This window comes from Triturus cristatus, chromosome 4_1 (genome assembly GCF_964204655.1).
Source record: "Triturus cristatus chromosome 4_1, aTriCri1.1, whole genome shotgun sequence".
Lineage (NCBI taxonomy): Eukaryota > Metazoa > Chordata > Amphibia > Caudata > Salamandridae > Triturus > Triturus cristatus.
Window position 1 is genome coordinate 436,466,160 of NC_140585.1, and position 18,233 is coordinate 436,484,392.

At 42.1% G+C, this 18,233-nt stretch overlaps 1 protein-coding gene across 6 annotated transcripts in view; it reads left to right on the plus strand.

Moving 5' to 3' along the window:
* The window catches only part of TIGAR (TP53 induced glycolysis regulatory phosphatase), a 248,087-nt gene extending 232,206 nt beyond the window's left edge, over positions 1–15,881 (plus strand). For all 6 annotated transcript variants that reach the window (XM_085652583.1, XM_085652585.1, XM_085652588.1 and 3 more), the window contains one exon: positions 14,568–15,881. In XM_085652583.1, coding sequence (XP_085508709.1) covers positions 14,568–15,008 — 441 coding nt within the window. In that variant the 3' untranslated portion in view covers positions 15,009–15,881. The remainder of the gene's footprint in view (positions 1–14,567) is intronic.
* Positions 15,882–18,233: the final 2,352 nt, after the last annotated feature.

The window sequence follows — 18,233 nt, forward strand, 5'->3', positions numbered from 1 at the left end:
TCTCCTTTACCCCGGACCGGAGCTAGAAATCCCTCTTGCCCGCCTCCGCACTCTTCCAGGTACCCTCTTCGTCCGCTTCCCGTCTACTTGGCGCTACCCACTCACTCGCTCCCCCACTTCAATTGCCTCCCCTTCTTCCCCAGCTAGCGCCGCGGTTCCCATCCGCAAACCGCCAGCCTACCTCCAGACCTTGTGGCACGTCCAGACGCGATTTTCATTCCGGCACTTGACCACGTCGACTGCCCTTGGTAAGCGTACACTTCCACACCGGCTGTTTTTGACTTCATTGTGGCCATTCACTCCGCGCTTTGCCACCCCACGGCCTTACGTTCTAACTGTAGAACTCCACCGCCGGCGCTATACTAATGCTTGCCTACTCGTTGAGACTCAATCGTCCTGTCTAGTTCACTAGCTCACTCGGTACCATTCCAGCGACTGCATGAAGTCACATGTGGCATGTGCACTGTGCACTATCACGGATGTATTTTCCGCGCTGCCATATTCAAGTTTCATATTTCCTCATTCTCTTCCTTCTTTCCCCTTCTATTTTTTCCATGATTTCTCTCAGGCAATTTCTCTCAACACCAGGCATGTTCATTGTTTCGTCCTGATGATGATCCTTGCATCCTTGTAATAGGATCGAAACGTCGTCGACCCCAATCTATACAGTATGCACATTAGTCTATTATGAAAAAAAAGTGCACTGTTTGAAGGAAAAAAGCTTAAAACACTGGATTTCGTAATTAAGCTCCGCTTGCCTTGCCTGTAATGTCTGTTTGTTTTGTATTTGTCTTCTTCCCCCAACGGATACAGGACTGTGTCCCACCTATGTTTTGCTGTTGATTATTGTTAGCCTTTTCATTGAAGAATTAAACTGGATGTCCGGCTGGACATTCCTAAAATATAGTTTCGATTCTGTACTATATTCATTCCCCTCATTCTTTACACAAATTTGAGGACCCCTGTTTGCTAAAATTGACAATTACCCAAGGTCCTCAACTACCTAGTGGGTCCCCTTGTTTTGTACAAATATGTTAAGCGCAATCGCTGGATTGCAAGGGTTTGGATACCTATCCCCTTACCAGTAAGTGGGTTCCTTCCTCTTATGTCCGTCCATACCACTGCCCCTTTTTTTCCCCCCACTTTCCCTTGTTATGTCTGATCACGCACCCCTTTACTCTGACGAGTACATCAAGAAAATCTGTGAAGGCCCTTCTTTATTCTCTGAGACAACAGATTCCCCCTCCACTGCTAATGCATCACTTAACGAACAACTAGAAAAATGTAAAAAGAAAGAGGTTCGTCTTCAACTTATGGTCCGGATGCTCACTGAGTATTTGAAAGCTGAAATCATTCCGACTGGGCTACAAGTGCGTAATATTCCTGGTATATTCACTGATATTCCCAAGTACATCAACAGCTTCAGCTATATAGGTACCACCTGTTCTCGCCATTGGTTGGTTCTAGGTATTGACACAGCCATTGAGTCACTTAAGAAATTAGCTGAAGAGATCTCTGAAATTGAGAAACAAATCAAAGAGTCTAGTTCGATTGCAGACAGTAAGAAATTACTTGAACAAATTCAAAAGACAGTTGATGACTTTCAAAGAATAGAGCAAAACAAGAAATCAGTGAAAGTTCGTAAAGATATCAGAACATACAACATTGAACGCACCTACCCATACCTTCAAAAGGATTTCTACACAAATAGGGCTTACTCTAATCCACAAAACAGCAGACCCTGGGGACGCTTCAACAGACGCAACAATCTAGTGGGTTTTTCCGATACATCTGCAGAATCCTCAGACAACTCAGACCCAGGTGAGGGCACCAGTGGAACAAATTGCCCTCCTGGTCCCTCCCACTCTGGTCCCAATAGCAATTTTTTAGGCCGAGGCCCCAACGAACCACCAAAACGAGGCCGGATCAAACAACACCAAAGATGGTACAATCCGCCAGGAGAACGCCAAACCCGCCAAAAATTCTATCAGTGGTAAATGAGGTTAATTTACAATGCATACCCATTTTCAATCTGTCCCAGCATGTACTCACTGACCCTGAAGTTTCCCTATTGAGCAAAGGGTTGTCCTTTGTCCCTACGACTCATCCGAATTTCCTAGAACTGCACACTGAATTACTCCGATTTTTTAGACGACTACGTCTACACACCTTTTTTCTTTTAAATCCTTCCACACCCCCCACTGGCAACACTCCCTTCAGACCCCCCTCCACCTTCTTCCCTTCCACTAGTATGGTACCAAGTGAAATCACCACCTTCGAGAAATTGGTTTTAAGAGATCTATCCATTTTGGAATCAAAAAAGCGTTTTATCCCCTATAACATTACTCTTCCCGAGAAGAACGCAATCTCTTCGCTGAAGTTGAACCAATCACTCATCATCAAATCAGCAGATAAGGGTGGTGGTATTGTGCTGCAAGAAAAGGAAGCATACACAGCTGAAATTCTGAGACAATTATCCAACACTGATCATTATTGCAGACTGCTCACTAATCCCACCAAGGAACTACAGACTTTAATTCTCCAACTCACTACTGAAGCGAAAGCACAGGGCTTCCTTAGCCCCAAGGAATTTCTCTTCCTTAATGTTAAGGCTCCGCGTACCCCAGTCATCTACACTCTCCCAAAAGTGCACAAAAACCAGAGTAACCCACCTGGACGTCCCATAGTTTCAGGTTGCGGCTCTATTCTCGAGCCTCTTGGTCAATATATAGACCATTTCATTAAGGACTTTGTCCCCCTCACTGAGTGCTATGTCAGAGACAGCATGTCCATGATTAACCTCATTGAACACCACCCGTTCGATCCTAACAATGATCTCCTATGCACCATGGATGTAGAATCCCTCTACACCAATATTCCACAAATCCCAGCACTCCTTGTAATTCAACAGGTTTTATACTCCAGACCACGCCCTCACTGTGTTCCCACATTGTTCATTATCCAGTTATTAGAACTTTGTCTTACCCGTAATTTCTTTTCCTTCGAGAATGATTTTTACCAACAAGTGAAGGGTACATCGATGGGGGCAGTTTTTGCGCCTAATCTGGCCATCCTGTATATGGATCACTTGGAAATGTCTTCCATCCTCTCTCCCACGAATCCTTTCCTCTCTGGCATCACCCTATGGCGTCGATACATAGACGATATTTTTCTAATCTGGCATCATAATGAAACAACACTCCGTCAGTTCAATCATTGGCTGAACAATAACTGCTCAGGCTTAAATTTTACCAGCACACACGACAGATCACACATCCCATTCCTGGACCTTACCATATATCATTGTAATGGCGAATTACTCACTAAACTTTATAGGAAAAGTACTGAGAGAAACACCTTACTTCGCTATGAGAGTCATCACCCCAGAGCTTTAAGAGATTCTCTACCATATTCACAGTTTTTGCGCATTAGACGCAACTGCTTCTCCCAGGAGGATTTTTTCCTTGAGGCTGCTACCCTTAGCAACAAACTCAGAGACCGAGGGTACCCCAAAAGACTTGTAAGCAGTGCAAAAAAACGAGCATGGTATTGTCCTAGGGAAGTCCTTCTTTCCCCTAAAACCAAAAGCAATACGGACCGCATAGTCTGTGTCACCACTTTCTCCCCCGCTTCCAATCGAATCAGAAAATCCATCCTGCAACACTGGCCAGTGTTAAATGCAGGCAATCTTTCCATAGAGCGACCCCTGTTTGCCTTCCGTAAGAGCCGCAATCTCAAGGATCACTTGGTAAGGGCCACCCTTCCAACCACTCGTCCCATTACTACCTTGGATGAACATTGGGGGCACACGCCCCTCATTGGTCATGCTAAATGTGGAAATTGTAATGTATGTAGCATGACTATGGAAGGAAAAAGTTTTCTATTTAACAATGTTTTTATAACCTTGACTTCTTTTTCCAATTGCAATACCAATAATGTCATTTATCTGATTTCCTGTCCTTGTAACAAAGTGTATATTGGCCAAACTACCCAAAAGATCAAACTACGCATTGGGCAACACAGGAGCAGACTGCGCTGCAAAACCCCCAATGCCCCTCTTGTTGAACATTTTTCTGAAATGGGACACACCGAGGATGACATTAAGTGGACAATCATCAAGAGCGTCAAACTACCCCCAAGGGGTGGTGACATCGCCAAGATTCTAAATAAAGAAGAACTAAGAATGATCATTCGTATGAATAGCATCAAGGATGGTCTTAATCGGAATGAGGACTGGACTAATCTCATCTGAATAACACACTCTTGATCCACCTCTCTGTCAGACTGTCTCCTGAGACTAATCAATCGGAAAGCCGTTTGCTATGACAATTTTCACATGATGCCTCCCATCGCACAATATTTTACTTTAATATAACAGAATTGTGATTGCCTCGTTGTCACTCTCCTCACAGCTCTTGATGTTCGTACTTCATTAATTCTATATGCTTTGCCCATTCTGTCTCACTGCTTTTCTTGAATTCTGCCAAGTAATTATGACGCATTGCTGAAGAGTCCCTGCTGGCCTTGTAATTAACTGTATTTTCCTTTAAACATGCGGAATTGTTCCTTCATAATAACTATGTACTTTAAAACTTTCCGCATCTGATCACTTTTTCTTTTATTTCTACTATCCTCATCCATCATGGCGCCGTAATTTCACGCTCTAGTTTACTATACGCACACGTTGCATGTATACCTGCACGCTCCCCTGACCCTCCTCGTCACTCGTCCATTGCCGACTGAGGACGCCACTTGATCACGGTAAGCACCTTGTCCGTCTATCCCGTCTGAGCATACTCACCACTGTTCCTTGAGTAAAACTGCACCTTCCCTTCCAGTGTATTTCCACGGATCCTTCATTCCCGCAATTCTACCATGATTGCCCGCCTACCCCGGATTCTCGGATTGTTCTCCTTTACCCCGGACCGGAGCTAGAAATCCCTCTTGCCCGCCTCCGCACTCTTCCAGGTACCCTCTTCGTCCGCTTCCCGTCTACTTGGCGCTACCCACTCACTCGCTCCCCCACTTCAATTGCCTCCCCTTCTTCCCCAGCTAGCGCCGCGGTTCCCATCCGCAAACCGCCAGCCTACCTCCAGACCTTGTGGCACGTCCAGACGCGATTTTCATTCCGGCACTTGACCACGTCGACTGCCCTTGGTAAGCGTACACTTCCACACCGGCTGTTTTTGACTTCATTGTGGCCATTCACTCCGCGCTTTGCCACCCCACGGCCTTACGTTCTAACTGTAGAACTCCACCGCCGGCGCTATACTAATGCTTGCCTACTCGTTGAGACTCAATCGTCCTGACTAGTTCACTAGCTCACTCGGTACCATTCCAGCGACTGCATGAAGTCACATGTGGCATGTGCACTGTGCTCTATCACGGATGTATTTTCCGCGCTGCCATATTCAAGTTTCATATTTCCTCATTCTCTTCCTTCTTTCCCCTTCTATTTTTTCCATGATTTCTCTCAGGCAATTTCTCTCAACACCAGGCATGTTCATTGTTTCGTCCTGATGATGATCCTTGCATCCTTGTAATAGGATCGAAACGTCGTCGACCCCAATCTATACAGTATGCACATTAGTCTATTATGAAAAAAAGTGCACTGTTTGAAGGAAAAAAGCTTAAAACACTGGATTTCGTAATTAAGCTCCGCTTGCCTTGCCTGTAATGTCTGTTTGTTTTGTATTTGTCTTCTTCCCCCAACGGATACAGGACTGTGTCCCACCTATGTTTTGCTGTTGATTATTGTTAGCCTTTTCATTGAAGAATTAAACTGGATGTCCGGCTGGACATTCCTAAAATATAGTTTCGATTCTGTACTATATTCATTCCCCTCATTCTTTACACAAATTTGAGGACCCCTGTTTGCTAAAATTGACAATTACCCAAGGTCCTCAACTACCTAGTGGGTCCCCTTGTTTTGTACAAATATCTGCATAGTTATAGCAGGTTAGCTGAAATTCATTGATCATTGCTGGTAAGGACTTCATGTAGGAGTTGAAAAGCATGGGTGAGATGATAGAGCCTTGAGGGACACTTGCTTTTAAAATCTAGGATTTGGATGAGACCGGAGGAGTATGGATGACATCTGTTCTGTTTTGAAGGTAGGATGCGATTCAGTCGAGAGCAGTCACCTGGCTTCTCAGAGTCTTCGATCAACTGTTGAAAGCAGCTGAAAGATCCAAGATAAGTAGTGCAGAGTTCCTGTTGTGGTCTTCTGTTATTTTTAAGCTCATCCCAGATGGTGATTAGGGCAGATTCAGTGCCTCTTCCTGGATAGAAACCTGTTTGTAAGTCAGAAAGTATGGAGTTATCGCCAATATACTGAGACATCTGCATGAAAGCTGCTCTTTTGATTAGTTTGCTGAGGAATGGTCCAGTAGTAGGTCTGTAGTTGTTTTGGTCATGAGAGTCCAGGTTTGTATTCTTCAATAATGAGCGTTTGTATGATTTTTTTTTTTTTAAGTCTTCTGGCAAAAACTCCTGTTGTCAGGGAATGATTGATGATTGTTCTGACTGGGGGTGGCAGCAAAGGTTGCTAAAAGGATGTGTTTGAAGATTAGTGGTGCCCAAGGGTCAGAGAGGGGCAGCTGGCTGATCTGCTTGTTTTGACAAGATCCATAAATTCAGTTTCTCCTAGCTGCATGAAGAAATCCAGAAGGTAGGTTAGCTTGGGGTAGATTTTGGGAAAGGGGTTGGTGCTGGTGGTTTTCTTTGGTTTAAATAGGAATCCAACATGTCTGCTTTGGTTGTGTGATAATGTGCCAGTTTGTTAGCAAATCCTTGGGAAATAGAATGTTTTTTTCTGTGCATTTAGGTTTATGAAATTCTGTGAGAATTTTATAAAAACTTTATTTGAGCATTTTGCATTTTTAATTCTGTTTGAACTGTCTTTTTTTTAATAACTTTTTTGATAGATGACTTGTATATGTGGTTGTGTTTGTGTAGGATGTAGATTTACTTGAGTGTTTTATTGTTTAGCCCGGTTCATTGCTGGTTTGCAATTTGTTGTTTTATCTTTTTTAGCTCTGCATTTATCCACGATGCTTGTTTTCTTTTGACATGTTTTTAGTGGGATTAGGATGTCAAAAGCTCCCAGGAGACACTCCTAGAGTTTTTAAACTAGATTTATGGTGTCCAGGTCAGTGTTGGATGTTAGCTGTTTTTCTAGGTCTTGAAAATTCAGTTTGTTCCAAGGTTGATATGTGCTTGCTGGTAAGGTATCCTTAGGAGTGGAGAGTTGTGATGTCTTGAGTTGGAAAGCTCACAGATGGTATTCTGACCACAAGACTGGAGTAATCCTTTGTAAAGTAACTATTTCTGGATTGGCAAAAATTATATCTAGAATGTGTCCAATGATGTGTTTGGGGATGATCTAATTTAAGTACACTGTGGCTAGGTTAGTGATGATAGTTCTGGGATTAGGTTTACAAACCATATGTTTAGATAACTGTGGTGTATTGTCAGAAGGTTAGAAATTATGTCTAGAAATGTGTCTGAGAACATTGCATTGCTAGGTAGTGGTTTGTGAAGAAAGAGAAAGTTGATGTTTGGTCGCATCTGGTGATGATGTCCTTACAACCTTGTATGGAAACATCCCCAGCTTTAGTGAGATTTAATGTTTCCTTGAATAGAACAGTTAGTTTGCCTCCTCTTTTGCCTATGCAAATATGTGTGAGAGTTTAATAGCCTGGAGAAACAGCTTTATGCATAACTGGTGCCATGTCATCTCCCAACCATGATTCGGTTATGCATTTATCAGTAGGCAGTTAAGAGATTGTCTTTTGGTGGTTGTGTGTATTTGTTTTGTGGAAGACCAAGTACTATCAATTGGGCTTGTAGGAGGTGGACTATTGGTGATGTTGTTGACTGTAGTGGAATAGCAATAGTGTTTGTATTGTTATCCTCGTCCAACAGGCTTCGAAAGCATTTTGTTGGGTCCGTGTGTGCAAGTGGTAGGGATAGTTGTTGAGAGTACAGTGGTGGGCTGTGCAGTTGTTTTTCTGGTGTAGGCTTGTTGTGTAATTGACCAGGAGATGCAAAGTTGTGAACAAGGGTGTCTTTTTTATGTTTGCGTATGTTGAGGGTGGAAGGTGTGTGAGGGGCGGTGGTGGAGAATGTGAGCAATGTTTTACAACTCCAAATTGTGCAATGGATGAAAGGCGAGTGGAAGAGTATTAATGTGTATTTGACGAATTTGTGTTGTAAATTTGTGTGTAACGTTGATGTAGGATGTGCATTATTTGTGTGGGCATGAGGGAGGGAGTGGGTGTTTGTATTTTGCGATGGAAGGTAGTAGGAAGTTGTGTGTGTGATATTTGACTTTCATTGAGTAATCATATGTGATATTGGTGTAATGAGTTTGTGTGTAGGATTTGTCTCTTAACGTACTGATGGAACGTGTATTTTGGAGACGAAAGAGGGACTTCAGGGATTCTCCTCTACTTCATTGTATGGTGGAAGAAATTCTGCTTTCGTATTCTCCATTGTATTTTGCAGCACCTCAACAAATTGGTTGCTTTTTGTTACCACACCTTTGAAAGACTAGCTCAATGCGGAAACACAAATGAGAGGATTGGGTGACTTGTGTAAAATAAAAAAAAAAGGGAGTTTAAGACCTGGCAATTGGTTTTAAATGCCAAGTTAAAGTGGCAGTAAGCTGCACAGAGAGTCCTTGCAATGGCAGGCCTGGGAAAGGTTTGAAAGGCTACTTGTGTGGGTGGCACAACCAGTGCTGCTGGCCGACTAGTAGCATTTAGATGACGGGTCCTGGGTATATGGTATACCACTTTACAAGGGACATATTAGTAAACTAAATATTCAAATAAGGTATACACCAATGTCACCATGTTTAGGAGAGAAGCACATACACTGTAGCGCTGGTCAGCAGTGGCAAAGTGCTCAGAGTCCTAAGGCCAACAAAAAGATATAGCAAAAAGTGGAGGTAAGCAGGCAAAAAGTTAGGGGAAGACCACCCTAAGGAAGACACGTTTAACAACCAAACTCTTTGATGCTGAGAACCTTACATCATCTCTTTAACTCACTTGACTTATGGACTGGACTGCCTGCAGTAATATTTCAGAATTCACCTTAAGTGTGCAGTTTTCCAATTCGACTATCAACTCGTGCAAGCTTTCACCTTGACAAGTCAGTTTACATCATCTGTTCCTCATCTGTCTATTGTCACTGCAGATCAAAGCAACGTTTTTTTCTTTATATGGTTCATTTTCACTGTGTTGGGCTTCATGAGACATTGCAAATGGGGGAGAGGGTGCTGGTGTCCGACATTAGGTTGCTACAGATCCAAATTCAGTCTACTTGGTGAAAATTAGTTTGCTGAAGTAGTTGTAAAACGATAGTGCCTCTCATAGCACTAAAAGAGAGCAAATGGAGCTGGAGTGTGCTGACGACATTGAATGTGTTGCATCTTAGGGTGGTAATACTAATCATAATGAGGATGATTATATTACTGTAGTTACTACTGTGTATCATCATAGTGAGAGTTTGTCCTGTTTACCAAACAAAACATTGCTTTTCATTACATCTGCTTCAAATGAGTTAAAAAAAGGTGGACATACCGGACTGCTGGAATATTTCACAAAGAATATAGCTAGCCATTTGTTTAAAATAAAAGATTGGGTTTCTTAAAATGTAAATCGCTAAAAACACTGTGTTAATAAAAATCCTAAGACTTAAGACTTGCACAAGAATGGTCAGATTGCAATGTAACTCATTATGGAAAAGAGAGATTTAAGCAGCAGAGATCTCTGTAGAAAAAAATCAGAGATCGTAATTTTTCAACAGCTCATGTCACTGCAGAAATACTTGCACAAGCTGAGGCAGAGCATTGATAATCATGCACGTTTAATGTACATTGCAGAACGGGAAACATGCTGCTTGTTTCTTAAAGCGTAAAAAAAGAGAAACTTGGGCAGCCATTTGTAGATATGTCACTGGATGTTGATGTGCAAAAACTGAATGGATTAAATATGGGCCGTGTTCTTCATAATGACTTCATATGCTGATATTTTCGACCATATGACTTCAGGCATGAGGGAAAATCTTGCAAAGGACGTATTGGAAAGAAACATAAAATATGCTTGTTGATTGACGAATCAACCACATTTTGTGGACAAGCTGTACTTGTCCTTTGCCTGTCTGCTACTGTCGCAAATGATTCTGAGGTGTGTGTTTTTTTACTTGAACTTGATAGCACCACAGCTAACAATATCAGCACTGCTGTGATGGAGTGTCTGCACAAGCATGGCTTTCATGAAGACTAGTTTCGAGAATGTTTGATTGCCTTGGAGTGTGATGGTATATCGGTTTTGCTTTTGAAGCAAGCTGGAGTTGCAATACAACTTCAGAATTGCTAGCCAGTTCTATTTGTGTGACACTGTAGCAATCATCTGTTGGAGATAGCGATGGGAGATGTTATGAAAGATATTTCAGGCATAAATCACTTTCAGATTTTCTTTGACAAACTATATTCTTTATACCAACTGAGGCAGTAGGCAAAGGAAATTGAGCAGTTTTCTCTTGTAATTGAACAGATTATGTTCATTTGGTGGGTTGCTTCCTGTAAAAGAAGTGTAAAGTCTGTTTGGCAGAGCTTTTCTTCACTACCCCCCCCCCCATTTCTCAAAAAGGGGATGCCAGAGATGGAGCAAAATATGCTGGTCTTGACAATATGCTGACCTCTTGCTCATTTTTAAAGAATGGTGGTGTTATGTTGGATGCTCTAGCCGAATTGAGTGACTTTTTTCTTGCCAGCACAATGATACAACGCTTCCAGATGCTGAAATATTGCTGACGAGCAATCACTGCTGAACTTTTTATAACATATATTGCCAATTTCCAAGCTGCTAAATGCAGTCCCACAACTTGTTTGTTGGCCAAGTAGTTTAGCTCATTGTGCTTCCTAAATGTGTTGGTTTTTAACTAACCTGTATCCTGTTAGATGAATAAAGTTTAGTTTTTGCAATTGATCTTAGTGGACTGAGGATTCCAGATTTTACTTCCATTGGACCAATGCCTCTGATTAAAAGGGAAACCTGATAGTTACCTATTCAACAATCGGTCAACTAGTATTGGTTGGTAAGAAATCATTGTCTGCTTTTCTTCTGTAAACTGTCCATGATAGCTGAAACTTTGTATAATATTAACATTCAAATGTGATTCATGTGCCATTTTATGCACAGTCAACAGTCATATATGCAACATTTGAAAGAGGATTATCCTTAATACATGCAAGGGCACCAACAGTACATTGCAGATTGAAGCAATTTGTCATCTGCACCAAAACAAATTCTTGTGCTCTTTAAATTTGTCATTAGCCCCACCCTTAGTCCTGCCTCTAGCCCCGCCTACTTGCCACGCCCCCAGGCCACAGCTCAATTTGATGAATACCTCCACTAGTCTTCCCATTTAAAGCACTGACGTTAGGCACAAATATGCTGCAACTCACCCAGCCTTGCCTGATGGTAAAGGAGGGAAGCCAATTCTGATATTACAAATAATGTGGTCACAGCTGTCTCAGTGTCCTGCCCAGAATTGAGGACAGTGCACTAGGTAGCTATTACCTTCTCCAGATCTCTTTGCCCTCTAAAATGTGTGGGTTTGAGAGGACCTGGGAAAGTGACCAGTGTCCTGGTATTCTGTTTCGAACAATACATCAGGGTGCTAGTCACTTATTAGCTCTCCTTCCTCCTAAAAAATGAGGATAAAGGAGGTCCCAGCTGACAAATGTCCTGGAACCAGTCCCTCTGCCATCTTCTCAAGTGCATAGAGGACTTTGGGGGTAGCTGTCACTTGTTATGTTCCTCCATCACCTTCATTTTATTAGGGGATGAAGGAGTACCAGGGAGATGTCAGCCATCCAAGGCCATTGGCTGGGATGATTATTTTTTGGGGGTCATGTCACAAATTTTTCCCCCATCAATGGGAAAGTCATCGGTATTAAAGTCAACGAGGAGAGGGGATTAGGGGCACTAACCTCCTTGCCCATAGGCAAGGCATGGATGGGAGCAGAAATATCTCTCCCAACAATGTTGCACGACCGTTAGTGGAACTTATCACAGCAGCTTCTAAAAAGCTGTTAATTTCCACTGTGAAGAAAAAAAATAAACTTTAAAATAACTTTTAATGTTTTTTTAAACACGGACTTAGAAATTATCATTCCTTGGCCTTTTCACAAGGTTTGGAATCGACAGCATGAGAGACACAAAGTACCAGTCCATGCCGTTGGGCAAAGCTATGACTACCTCTTACCTGGCCTTATGCACATAATTTCCTTAACAGTGGGGAGGTCCCAACAGGATCTAGATGTTAGGCTTGTGCTAGGACTGGCAGTGATGGGGCTGGGCTCGCTAAAGCATGACTTTTTAGGTCGAGCCAGAGCAGCCCATGCAAGTATGGGCTTGAAGCTCTGCCCACTCTTCACCCATATTTTTCTTTGGCTTGTGTCATTTGCCATTTGGAAACTGTGGCTTTTTATTCGTCAATACACCCCCTGTTACATGTGTTGCTACTCGGTAGGCTTAATTACAGCCTCCGAGCACTATTTGGTTAAATGTTTTCTTCCTGCCTGCAGGCAGGACACAGTCTTCCCCCAACGCTTTATTTTTTTCCATCGCACAACATGCCATGCTACGCTGATGCAGTGGTGGCCGTGTCCTTAGTTTGTTGTTTGTGGCCCAAACATGGCCACATGTTTTTTGTTTGATTTTTGTTGCTTTTTTTGTTTACAAACGCCCCAAACGGCGTTTTCACTTTGATGTCGGCCACTCGCCCCTTTCTTTAGATGAGCCGCGTCTAAAGAAAGGTGCGCAGCCGCTATTAAAGTGAAACCACAACATGAGGCACTTTTACAAAAATCGCATTTGTTTGTCAACTTGACGAACAGGTGGTTTGTTTTTGTGAAAGCGCCCCATACCGCTCTATCACTTTAATGGCTGCGTCCTTTCTTTAGATGCAGCTCATCTAAGGAAAAGGGAATGGCCAACAACTCCATTTGCGAGAGTTTTAGCTATTGGTATTGTCATTTACAATGCCAATAGCTCAAACTCTTGTAAATGCAAGACCTATTGCATTGCAAATGCTTGTTACTAAAAGCAAAAGAGTTGCGCTGCAAAGGTCACTACCATTTTGGGTAGTAAGAGGGTGCATGCTGTAGAAAAATACTCAGTGAGACTCAATAGGTCCTTTATGCTGGTAGAAAGTTTGGATTTGTACAGGGTAAATCTTTATATCCAGGCCATGGGTTAAATTAGACAATGTTTTTGAATAGATTGTCCAGGGCTGCTTCTTGCTCCCAGAGCAGACCTAAAAGTGCACAGGCACAAGTCATCATTTTCAGGGCTAGCATTCGCTACAGCTATCCTCCCAGTTTGTATATAGAACAGACAACGCATTGTGGTTGGTGTTTGTTTACAATCATATGGACCCTGATTAGGCTGTCAGGTATAGACTTAGCTGCATTGATTTAACATGATCTTTTTAGTTTCAAAATGGTTACCATAGGCCAGACCCTAAATAGTTACAGCGTTTGGGATTTCTTCTAGCCTGGTAGTTTACTTTGAATAAAACACAGCATGGACTATTGGTGACTCTTATATAGGAGACTGATTGATGGTGTATTTTCAATTTGTTCATTTTATATTCTCTTAGCCCGGCAATAAGAAATTCAGGTTTAGTCTAGATGATGTTGAAGGCCACAGTTGGCTGGATGACTTTTGGTGTCCTCCTTCCGTCTGCTTTTAGGAGCTGAGCAAAGTTTGTTGCCAGTAACCATCCTCTCCTTGGTGTAGTTACCTCGGGCATAACTGCAGGCAACCAGGCACCCGCCATATCTGAATTGGCTGGTGGTGCTCCCAGCCTAAAGCTAAACATGGTGGACAGAGTGAGTGTGTGACAGAGGATGTCTGCCCTGTGCTTTCATCTCCCAGGCTTTCCTCTAGGCAAAGGCTGTGGTTGCTTCCACCTGGAGTCCACGTGTTTGTGGGGCTGGGCAAGGGTGAATCCAGAGGACTTTGGTAATCTAAAGCATCTGTTGTGGATGACACCCAGTGATACTTCAACTCGCACATGGCTAGCCGCATAGGAAAAACACCCAATGATTTTCCCAGTCTACGTACAAAGATGCCCCCAAACACGGCCTGCTATCTTCCCCAGGTTCAGCAATAATTTCTGGCAGAACATAATTATGGAGGGACTGGTGCTTGCCTGCTCCTTGTGATAATCCTGCCACTTCCTAAATAAGATGTATACTGCTGCAGACCTGGTTTAGGAAGATGCCTCCTTGAAGTCTAAAAGGTCAGGGAGGGTAATGTATACATAAGTAAACTAAGCAAATAAATTCAGTGTTAGAATATTACAGTTGAACACTTTTGTAGGGATGAAAGTAGTGTTTTAAAAAAACGTGGACTGCTATGACGAAATAGTGTTGGGGAAAATAACCAACCCCTTAGCAATTTTCAGAAGTTGTTGTAGGATCTAATACTGTTTTGAATGATGTGAAAAGTAATCTCCCTTTGCTCTTTTCATGACCTTTGATTCAGGTGAAAGCACGCGCAAAGGATTTCTTCGACTTTCTGTGCCAGCTGGCTCTGGAGGAGAGATGTAGTGGAGGAAACGCCGGACTTGCAGGCAATGGATTCGAGAGTACAATGGCGTCGACTTTCTCATCGGAAAACCACGGAGGTGCATATGACTTCCACCCCGATGCAGACGGCGACGAAATAATCCTGCATGCAAACATACTGGTAGTGAGTCACGGAGCGTTCCTGAGAATCTGGATGAAATACTTCCTTGAAGATCTTCAGAGCACCGTGCCTTCGACGCTGAAGAAGTCTCGCGAACTCTCAGTCAGCCCAAACACCGGCATCAGCCACTTCATTGTAGAGCTCCAAAGAGGAGAAACAGTGAAACCGCAGATCACCTGCGTTTGTATTAATAGGCATGATCACTTATTAGAGGTGGAAGCAGGTGCGGATGTTTGAAAGGGACACTCAAAGCAGACATACAGTACTTTCTTAATTTATATCAAATTATGCATTAATGTGGAAGTCACTAAAAGTTTCTTGGGGCAACAATACAAATGCCACATTTCACAATAATTTCAAAATTTTCAGTGAGTTTATAAAAAGGTACTGTGGTCACTGTAAATGTCAGAATTAGGAATATCATTGTAGGGTTATCAATGGTTGTTTTCACCAGATTTCAGCTGAAATGTATATATGCTACTTATACCACTGAGGTGGGTATGGGGCAGGTTACCAAGAGGTTTGTGGTGATTCTCTTGCCCTTGTTGAAATCAGAATGATGAAATGGGCCTGCACGCATAAGGCAATGTAGCCTGGAGCCATGCAGAGACTTCTCTGCCTGTAACACTTCTGAAGCTTTTCTTTAAAGGATCACATTTGGACACTCTTTTCCTCCTGCCTTTATCTTAAGGATGACGTTTGTTAATTAATATGCAGATGCTGCTACCACGATAATTCCTGATTTTATTTATTAACATTATTTATTTTACTGAGGCAATTTTTGTATAGCTTACTATGGAAAGGCACAGTCTACTTTGCTGGCATCCTTACCGCTGGAATAGTGTCATTACGATCGAGCTCCCTCCCGTATACAAAAACGCCGTCTTGATTTGTAATTTCTGTATGTGGTTGCCTTTCTCTGATCATATTTAGTGTTCCTTAAGATCACACCACATATACTAGTGGATGTATTCTTTCACTCGGTATTTTTAAATGGCCAGTAGGTAATAAACAAATGGTTGGTAGACAGTTTTGAAATGTGAAACTTGTCTTTACTTTTCAGTTCAGCCTTAATATTTATTAAAATTCTACCTCTGAATTTAAGACAAACTAAAGTGAGTACATGAACTCTGTGATATACCTTCATGTCAACAAATGCATGCAATTCTGTTAGTAAGCATATATATTATATATATGTATATGTGTATATATATGTGTGTGTGTATGTATATATGTGTGTGTGTATGTATATATGTGTGTGTGTGTGTATATATATGTGTGCTAATGGCTGGATTGAATTTAATATGTGAGTTGGCAACATGAGTTTGAATACGAACTATGGTATTAATTTAAATGACTACGGATCCCATAATGCAATTTGAATATCATGTGAGGCCTCACCTGTGGCCAATAAAAGGGACTTGCAATCTGATTCCGAGTCTTTTACCATTTAAATTTGCTACTGCTCATGCCTGTGAACAAGGACATATGGAATGTCTGAAACGCGTTAGGCTTTTGAATTATACCCGTGCGCTTGATGGCTGCGTTGCTGCCGTATGGAACTAAGGTATACAGATGGAGAGTGCATCCTAAGCCAGTGGCACTTGTGGAAGAGTTTGTAAATGCGCGGCAGCCTCGCCGTGGGGATTGCACCACCACATGAAAGTAAAGCGGTCCGGTGGCTTTCTATGAGGGAAGCGGTTATCGGTCCATCTGTTTGGCAGATATTAATGATGCAACACAGTCTACAGCTCACGTGGAGCCCACTAATGGCTGGATTGAATTTAATATGTGAGTTGGCAACATGAGTTTGAATACGAACTATGGTATGAATTTAAATGACTACCAATCCCATAATGCAATCTGAATATCATGTGAGGCCTCACCTGTGGCCAATAAAAGGGACTTGCAATCTGATTCCGAGTCTTTTACCATTTAAATTTGCTGCTGCTCATGCCTGTGAACAAGGACATATGGAATGTCTGAAACGCGTTAGGCTTTTGATTTATACCCGTGCGCTTGATGGCTGCGCTGCTGCCGTATGGAACTAAGGTATACAGATGGAGAGTGCATCCTAAGCCAGTGGCACTTGTGGAACAGTATGTATATATATATATGTGTGTGTGTGTGTGTATATATATGTGTATATATGCGTGTGTGTATATATATATATATATATGTGTGTGTGTGTATATATATATATATGTGTGTGTGTGTGTGTGTGTGTGTATATATATATATATATATATATATATATATATATATAACCATTACCATTGTTGCCCTTACCCTCCACTTATTGCGTTACACCTGCCTCTTTAATCTTCCTTATCCTTAAACCTTTACCATCTTATTCCTTATGCTTTTCTATTAACCCCTTACCTATAGCCATTTTAAGGTCTGGCCCCCCCACCTTCCAGTAGCCCCTCCTGTTAAAGTGAGTGGACAGTCGAAACTCCTGGTATAATAACGTTGCTTATAAAAAAGCTATTTTCTACTTTGACAGATGAGCGTTCTTAACATAAATTTATGGCCAGATTTTCCAAGGGTTTGCACCAGGACAAAATCACACAAAGTAACACTAATCAGCACAAACTCTTGCAAGGCATTTACTTTCCCATGCAAAAAGGTATTTTGATCTGGAAAACTGCCCTTGTCGAAGTGAAGATATCATTTTGTGCTAATTTATACCACTCCACATCAGAGGGGCGTTACTTGGGTAGATTAGAGCAAACTCTCAGAGTTTTTGGCTCAATCTCTATGATAGCTTGACTGAGCTTTGTGTAAAAAAATAATGTCTCCTAAAAGCAGATGCCAACATGGAAATATCAAAACGTTTCTCCAAACATTCCATATAATGCATGTTTGCTTCAGTGTACAGCACACATGCAATGTGTGGAATGTTTAACAGTTTGTGTAGGCATAGGAGTTTGTACTAGAAGGGTAGGCTTCAAGTACAAAACCTATGCTAGAGGGGACACCACGCCTCTCTACCATGGTGAAAAGGTTGTGCATCTCACTAGGCATCCTGTTTGTGTGGCATTGCAGGGGTAGTGAGCAGAAGCAGTCCACTTTGAATAAATATGGTTCCACACTGCTTTATCCACCTTGCACAGCATAGCATAGTAACTTTGGTTGCTGTGCTGTGTTGCGCTAAAAAAATAATAAATCTTAATTACATACCTGGCTGCCCAGCTTTAACCCCACACTCAGGCAATTGGTGCCTGGGAGTGTTTGTCATTTCTCTGGCCTTACTTCACCTCTTCCACCTTGAAACTTGCTCTTGTAATCTCTAACAGCTAGGTTTACCTCTCTATGTACCCTCTTCCTCCCTCTCAGCTCTCTCCATCTCATCTTTGTCTTCCTCGCGTCTCTCAATATATCCAATATACCTAACTCAAATTCTTTTCTCTCACATGTCGTTGCACCTCTCTGCATCACTCTATGTGTATATATCCATAC